At 42.8% G+C, this 8,832-nt stretch overlaps 1 protein-coding gene across 1 annotated transcript; it reads left to right on the top strand.

Moving 5' to 3' along the window:
- Positions 1 to 406: 406 nt before the first annotated feature.
- On the top strand, positions 407 to 8,037 carry CD24 (CD24 molecule). Its single transcript, XM_074896112.1, has 2 exons — positions 407 to 541; positions 3,099 to 8,037. The coding sequence occupies exons 1-2, from the start codon at positions 473 to 475 to the stop codon at positions 3,276 to 3,278; spliced, it is 249 nt and encodes an 82-aa protein (XP_074752213.1). The 5' UTR covers positions 407 to 472; the 3' UTR covers positions 3,279 to 8,037.
- The last annotated feature ends 795 nt before the right edge of the window (positions 8,038 to 8,832 follow it).

Below are 8,832 nucleotides of genomic sequence, written 5' to 3'. Positions count from 1 at the left end.
GAACATAAGCGTTTCCCGGGGTAACTGCAACTCAACGTCTGCAGCCCTGCGCCAGTCCCTCAATACCAGAACACGACGCCGGCACCAGACAAAGGCAACACCCCGCCTGTAAGACCTCAACGGGGGGAAACAAAGCTGCCGGCTCTGCCGAGGAGAGGCCGGCAGGAGCCGGGCGTGCTGCCGCCGGTAGCACAGCTCCGCAGGACCCGCCCTCGGCCCGGCCCGGGGAGCGGAGCCCCTCGGGGAGAGGGGCCGAGGGAGCGGCAGCGACTTGCGGGGCGGCGGGCACGAAAGGCGGGAGCAGAGGTGTGTGGGGGAGGAAGAGGAGGAGGGGGAAGGCGGCGGCGGGGCGTCACGGGAGCCCGCGCTGCCATAAAAGGGCCGGGCGCGGCGGAGCGGCGCATCCCTCTCGCCCGCAGCGGTAGGAGCAGCAGCAGGGGCGCGGCCCGCGGCGGGACAGCAGCAGACGGGCATGGGGACGGCGCTGGCGGCGCGGCTCGGCCTGGGGCTCCTGCTCCTGGCCCTCCTCCTCCCCACGCAGGTGAGCCCCGGCGCGGCTCGGCGCTTCCCCGCCGCCGGCCCGAGGGCGAGGGGCGGGAGAGCGGCCGCGCCCGAGACCCTCCCGCAGCCCCGCCGCCGCGCGGGGGGCGCGGGCTTCTCCTGAGGAGCCGCCGGGCGGGCGGCGTCCGTGAGGGGCGCAGCCGCCATCTCGCCGGGCGGCCGCGGGCGGCGGGGTGAGAGGAGCCCGCCGGGGCAGCCCCGGCTGGCGAGGGGCCGGGCCGGGGCGGGCGGCGGGGGCGAGCCCAGCGCCCCAGGATGGCAATGGCCGAGAAGCTGCAGAAAACCCCAACCCTAAACCTGAGTCCGGCGGCTTTCTGCCCGTGGGACCCGCGAGGGAAAGCGGCGGAGCCGTGGTGCGAGCGGCGGCGGAGCGTTCGTTCCCCCTGAAAAGGAGAACGATCTCTCCGAAGCCGGGGGGCTGCGGGGCCCTGGTCTGAACGCTGCCCCCGGTATGGGCTTTGGGTGCGGGCCCAGGGCTCGGGTCGGGGCAGGAGCGGGAGGTCTGGGCGCTCCAAGCAGCGCCTCAGCCCCGTGCGGCGGCGCTGGCTGAGGCTCACCCACCCTTGGCGCAAAGGCAACGCGTGCGGCAGGGACCTGCCTGGCTGCGAGCAGCCAAGCGCGGCGCCCCGATACCGGGCCGATGTGTTGCTCCTAGAGACCACCTTTTGGAAGGGGTCAGTAGCCCAGTACCCAGTATATAAAAATAAAGAGCAAAGGGATTGCTGGAGATCGTTTTAAATAGTCTCCCCCCCTTCTTTGTTTGTGAGGAAGGGCATTATCCCTTCTCCGTTGCGTTCAGTGGAGTCTCGCCCTTGCCCGCCTTGCAGGGATGAGCGCAGGATCAGACCCTTGGGGTTACCGGTATCTGTCACATGCTCGTTAAGATGATCTGTTTGGGGTCCCATTTACTGTGACGTGTTGGAACTTGGCTCTAAGCCCTTCTTCCACAACAACAAAAAAAATTATCCAGAAACTAGGCTTTCTGTTTAAAACTAAGAAAACTTTAAAAATATATAACCGAGTGTGAAACATCGGTGGAGACTTTATATGAAGACCGAAAAAAATTCCAGGGCGGGTTAGGACTTGCCTCGTATTCAGCTTGTAGGTTAACTCTGCAATTCATTATTGATCACTGTCGGACTCGTTTCAACAGAAACTTCCACACAGCGATTTTTATCCTGCAGTCTTAAATTGCTTCCAGCATGCTGCTGGTTGCCAAAACCCCTAACGACCAGAAGCTTTACACTATCCTGGTATTTTTCTATTATATGCTTTTTTTTTTTTCCCCAGTAGAAAATACTTAAAATGCTCATGTAGTTTTCTAATAAATTTAACATTGACTTTATGGCTTCAGCATTGAGGTATTAATTTTTTTTTTTCTGCTAAGGAAAGTTTTGTCAGCAGCACTGGAAATATGAGATAATAAGGACACCTTTTATGGAGAGTATTATTTATTAAACTATCTGCTCTTGTTTAAAAAAAATACATTTGTTCTTACTTCAGCTAACTCTGTCAGAGCTTACCAGAAGGCTCTGGTATCATACAAGTTTGCTGCCACAGCTGAAGCCAAGCTTGCTAAACTATGCTAATTTTTGGGAAGCAGTTATGTGATTCTTGCCCTTGTTTTTCATCCTTGTGTATCACATGCTTTTTTCACTGGAAGAAATGGACACATTAGCTTAGTTTTGAAACTTTTTCTCTGCATGTGTAGGAAATAGCTTGATACTGAAGTTACATAGGATGCAAATTTTAATGTTCTATCCCTATAATGCAGAGTTATTGGGGGGAAATACTGTATTTTTTGATTTTGCTTTCTGTCAGCATTTTTCTTAATTTGCCAATATTCTGTGGTCTTTCCACTGCATTTCCTATCTGTATGCTCTAGCATGCCAGTAGGTTATGATTTAATCAGTATAGTTCCATTATGTTAAGTTCTGCAGTTCAATACTGCCACAGTAACACAGGAGATGAGAAAGGCTGAAATATTAAGTCTGCTCACATATCTACTACCCCTTGCTTGAAAGGAATCTCAAAACCAGCCCCAGAAAAAGTATCAATAGATTTTTTCACCGTTGTTTTCATGTTTTTTGTCTGTGGCTTAGTCTGCAAAGACAATGAATTCATGCAGTTGTCTGAGAGTGTTTCTTTTTTTTATCCTAAGATTTGTCTTTGCATATCTTTACACTTGCTTTTTTTATGTGGTGTTTTTTAAAACCTACTTCTCACTACTAACTTTTATTTTGGTGCAGGGTTTTGATAAAGTGGTAGTTATGTAGCAACAGAAAAACATTTAGAAAAATGTTAGATTTATTTAACAAATCCCATGCAAGCAATTCAAAATGCCGTTGTCCTCAACTGCATGCGAGGCATGAGAAAATGTGTGTATATCTGTACTGTGACTGAGTGATGCTACACATCATTCATTGCTACTAATTTATCTTTTGATTTAAAAAAAAACCCAACAACCAAAGAACAACCAAATCCACAAAACCTCCTTTTTGTTATTTCCACCCCCCCACCCCCCCCCTGCATTCTAGATCTACTGCGATTCCAATGGAACAAGTCCAACACCTTCAGCCAATTCAAGTTCCACTTCTCTGTCAGCTGTCACAAATTCAGTGAACAATACCACCCCTCAGGGACATGGAAATTCCCTTCACTCAACCACAAGTCTTCTTTTCATTCTCTCAGTTTCTCTTCTGTATTTTTGCTGTTAAGAGACTCTGGCATGGAAATGGCTACCACTCCCCACCCAGTTTCCTGAACCATCTGAGATGGCTAGATCTTCGACCCAGCATGAAAATAAATCAATCCAAACTCCGCATCAAACCAGCTTGGTTCCACTCCATACTCAAATTAGTACCAGTCTGACCTAGAGAAGCACTCAGTATTCTGACTTTCCAAAGCTGACCAGTGTGAGAAAGTGACTTCAGCAAGGAGGTAGAACGATGAGCTCTTTCACCAAATGAGTTGGAATTGAAAAACAAGATGGAAGCAAAAAGATGGTATTGACAACCCCTGATTTAAAGCTGAGAAGAAATGCAGTATCTTATAATAAGGATGCATAATAACACTACACCAAGAAAAAAGGCTAGAAGGTCTATCTACCATTTAGAATAAGGACTTAAAGAGATTTTCTTTTTCATGTAAATTCATTCAAGTCAACAGTCTCATAGAACCACTGGAAAAGCTTGAATGGTTCTGTTTCTTGCACAGCCTATATGGTTATAACCTATGGGTATAGGATGTTTGCAAAAGAAACAGTGTCAATGAAGAGGGTTTCTTTGTATGAAATGGTTACAAGGCTAAAATAGAATACCAAATTTTGTAAGATCCTCTTATTTAATTTCTGAGACCTAACCAAATGGCTAGCCAGGCAGGGCTAGTTTTGAAATGCCTAAACCCCACCAGTTTTCATAAAAGTTGAATTATTTATGGTGGGAATCTGAATTTGACATTTTATTTAAATTGTTTGTATATTAAACCATATGTGCCAGAGAAAGGAGGTGTGGAAACATTGGAAAAAGTACCAGGAGCTTTTTGTAAATTAAGTTCAGACAAAACAAAAAAAAAAGTCAAGGGATAAATGTCTCCTCTTTCCCCTATTTCTCCTCCCAAGTTCTAAAAGTTGTATAAGTTCTTTTTGCTCCTGGAACTTTCCTTTAATTATGAAGGATTTATGGAATCTTTAGAGTAATGTTCTAGTGCTGCTTTTTTTTTTTTTGGCACAAGGTAAATAACTTACTGTTTGGGGTTTCTTTTTTGAAGAGTTTTAATTGTGATAGTTTACTTTAAACATGGGCTAATATTTGCGGTGGGGAGAAGGAATGGGGAGAGGAGAGCAAAACGCCAAAAAAGAAATTAAATGATCAGGTGTTTGGAATATGAAGACTGGAGTCTTAATCTAATCACTGAATTTAAAAGTTACCTTTGTAAATACTACTTTTTTTAAAATTTTCTGAATCAAAATTGCTACACTTGCACAGATTGTTTCTGTATCATCCAACACTTTAGATAATAGTATCTGGTACTTGATCAAAGCAAGCTTTGTTGAGGAGGTTCAACTACCTTGATGATAAAACCTTGTCAGGAAAAACTAATAATGTTGATATGATCACATGTGAGTATACATGATCATAATACTGTGTATAGATATTTATCTTGGTATAAGATCATGTCAAACATGAGTGGCTCTCTAACTTTTTTAATACGCATCTGTCTTTCAGTTATATTACCACCAATCCAGAGTATCGTATATTAATAGCAAACTAACACAAATTCATGTCGGTGAGTGTACATGGACATTTCCTTATGCTTATCATTTGTATCCAGTAAAATGTTAATGATTGTATTTTTGTGTTTGTGTAATTATGCTTTGATTTATTAGCTACTGATTTTCACTGGAAAAAATTGTAAATAGTGGACAGGCAATGCATTCTAGATGCACTTCCAGAAACTTCTCAAAAACTTGTAACTTGCCTGCATAAAGTGAATGAACTGTTAAGCAAGACAGTATATGTGATTAAAAACCTCAAGGTCTAGAAATGCTGAAGTGTAATTAGTTTTATTTCTCTGTAAGGTTTAGTGACAATGGGAGTCTGGATTCCACTCTGAAATGAGGGAGTGAGATTTGATTATCATCTCTAGTAACTGTAGTAAGTTTTCCATACTTATTACAGCCTCTTCCCTTTCAAAGTAGTATTATGCTTTCATTTTAGACAAACAGTGCTTAAACAGAGTTTTCCTTTGTTTCTCGCTGTGGCAATGAGTTACTTTCCTTACAACGGCTAAAGCTGTCTTTCAGCTTCTGGTTATCAAGCATGTGAATTAACTGCTTGAGGTTTTCTGGCTCCCACACGCTACATTAATATAATAATAAGAATATTCTATTAGAACAAGTTTCACCATGCCTGATGAAGGACAGAGGCTGGAAGAGGTAGGAATTTGTGCAATATCTTGCTGAAAAGCAAAAACTAACCGGATGAGAATTCAGAAGCAAATGGTTAGTTCATGACATTCCAAAGTTGTGTCTTTGTTGTTTTCCAACAACTCCTAAAAGCCCAGTGATATTCTGCGTGATTATCTTTACTCATTAGATGTGAAGAAAGGCATTTAAAAACACCTAGCTACTTAGGCATGCTGCACTAAGGTCTGCATTTTTCAGTGGGAAAGAGGCCCCTGGAGAGGCCTCCGGAGGGAATGCAGTGCAGCAGGCCTTTGATTGTGTTCCTTTACTTTTCCAGTAGGCTGAACAAACCCGAGGAGTGGGCTGAGTTTATCAAAGCTTACCATTTGAATATACTTGGAATCTGCAGGGAGTACCGGAGCACATTGTTCCCCTGTTTAGCTTTTCTCTGAATGCTCCAGAAGAAAGCATGAAGACAAAATATTATACCAACCATTACCTGGCTGTGTATCTTTTTGAAAAACCTAAAACAGAAAATAGAGATGGAGAACAAGAAAGACTGCAACAGTGGGCCTTAATTCCGTGATGTACCAGTAAAATAAGTGAAGTATGGGGAATATGCTTAAAGCTAAATTTTTGCTAAATATTCAAATGAATGTGCATGGTTGGCTTAACTGGTGGCATGCCTTTTTATTTTTAATTGTATTTTTGAAGAGGTAGGGCCAGGTTGTTTTTTAATAGCATCTAAGCATATTTAAAGTCTCTTGAGGTTTTTGAGTTTTCACCAGACCAGATGAGTGATTTAGAAAAATGATCTGGTAACTTTTGTTCCATTCTATCACAGAACAATGGAATCGGTGATGAAGAAATCCACCCAGGGAAGGAGGATGTGATGGATGTATTGAATGAAATGGGAAGGTGGGAGGGAAGGGAGGAGAATGAAGCCTACACACTTTACAACTGTTAAATTTTTTTTAAATGACACCTATAATAACTGGAACCAGCTTTTACCTAAGCCTCTCAATTTCATGAATCTGTCCAGCTGGAGTGTGTCTGGATAATGTGTATTTAAATGACTGAAACAATTCTGCTTCTGTTTGATGCCTGGCACTGCTTTTGTTGTAAACATATGCTAGCCACATATGTCCTGAATAAAGTATAGTGTTATTACTTGAACAAAATAGCCTAAAATGATCACCTACAGTTTGTCTACAGCCTACTGATCCTTCCTTCACAACATCGTATTCTGAATAGCCCTTAAGTCTTTTCAAAATTACAGTTTTCAGCTCACTTAGAAATCTGCAGGGACTTTGAATGAACAACTTTCACCCAACAAAAATCTCCATGAGGTGAAGTACTTGGGGCCAGATCCAATGCTATTATACCCATAAGCTTCTGCTAGTAGCTTCCTTGTTTTCAGCAAGATGAAATCCTGTTCCTCAAGCCTTTTTCCCTGTGTGAAAAGCAGTATGTGTGGTGCTGCTGTACGGTGTGAAGGATAGCCCCACTTTGTCTACATGGAGGTGTGACATTAGTAATGTCTCTAAATGACATGTCAAATGAGCCCTGGACTGTTTTGACAGGCCATTCCCAGCTCTTGGCCTAATCCCTCAGACATTTAGATTTGCCATACAATGCAAATAACCTTGAGCCAGCTCGATACATAACATACTCCCTAATGTCATTAGTACAGTATTTCATATGTAGTCATTTCTCCTGAGAGTAGTTCTTACACAAGCCTCCTGGCCTGCGGAAAGGCTTGTGAGAAGGAGCTCTTGCTTGCAGGGCTTGGCTCTTTGTCATGCATCTTTCCAAGTCAGCATTTCCCTGCGCTCAGGTTACACCAAGCTCCACAGCAGAGCTCACAATGACACCTTGTATCTGAAAGAAGGGATGTATATACATGTGCATGTATTAGGGCAGTTTGGAGTGATTTACATTTTGTGTGCATTCAGACTTCATAGGGATTTCATTTCCCATACATGACAGAAATGATTTAGCTAGCAGGCTTTATCATCCAGCAACTTTATCGTAAGGGATACAATTGGGAACATTTCTTGGTTTTGCATTAAAGATAACTTTGAAATAGATCTGTCAGCTATTAGCAGCACAAAGCCCTTTGTTATAGAGTGCACATCACATTTTATGCACGGTACAGGTCTACTGTGCCCCAGCAGGTGAAGAGGCTAGTTATTTTAAATCCATCATTTTACCTGCAGCAGTTTTAAAGAGCAGCACTACGTTTTCTGCAATATGTGCTTTAAAATGTGGTGTTTTGATCATTATGCAGTAGTCCTGGGATACTTGATCCTTACTTTGGTTATCAGCCTTCAGTTTTCCAAGTGAAGCCCTCAGCGTCCTGCTTATGAATGCATAACTTCTCTGGTTTAGTCTTCATCAAAATGTCCAGAATGAATGACCTAGAGCTGAAGAAAAAACATGATCAATTTTATACAGACTAACCAAAACCTTAAACTAACAAAATCTCATCTATGAAGGGTCATTCAGTTCTCTCTTGAATCCAGCAATACACCCTGCAATGTATGTGCTACAAATACATGAATAAAACATTTTCAAGCTTTTCAGAAGTGATTCAAGACTCTTTCTTTTATGCTTTCAGCTTAGCAGGAGCTATGCTTTAACAACTGATGGGCATACAATATAAAAATTGAGCACGCAGCAGAATTCAATTGTGGTAGCTTGGTTTTGCTGCGTAAACTGAATGATCACATTCCACCAAAATCTCTCTTGAATGACCTAGTGTGAAAAGTATTCTTTATGTGGCACAAATTATTAAAGGAAGCCATGCCTCCGTAAAGCAATTGTTCTGTTACCCTTTTTTCAACAGCTCTCACTGAAAACACAGCGTGGACCTTTTTTCAGGTCACTTCGCGTGTATAATTTGGACTTAAGGTCTGTGTTCCCTATACTGAAATATAAACTTCACTTGATGAAACCTGTATATTTTCTCTACTGAATTATATAAAACACAAATGTTTTTTGAAGGTTAAGACTGAACTTTGAGACTGGATGGATATAGATACCAGACTACAACAACAAATGCATATTGAATGATTGATTAGAAGGGTAGGATTCAAAGCTGATTTGGTACATACAGCTAATTGTAGCATTCAGAGCCATAATTGCAAGATTGAAAACCAGTTTACAACATGGATAGAAACCGTATTTTGAAGACCCTCATTGTTTTAGGAGTGAGGAAGAATTTCCTATGCAAGCAGATTACCCAATAGCTCTTTAGTGCATTTTCCCTTAAGAAGCCGGTCTGGGACATATTAAGAGCATGAAAACAGACTCGATGGAGTCTTTTCTTGGACAGAGCAGTGTTTTAGTGCTTCAGTACAAAC

Source organism: Athene noctua, chromosome 1 (assembly GCF_965140245.1).
Source record: "Athene noctua chromosome 1, bAthNoc1.hap1.1, whole genome shotgun sequence".
NCBI classification, from domain to species: domain Eukaryota; kingdom Metazoa; phylum Chordata; class Aves; order Strigiformes; family Strigidae; genus Athene; species Athene noctua.
Note: the sequence above shows the minus strand (reverse complement) of the source record. Positions and strands in the feature narration are given on the sequence as shown.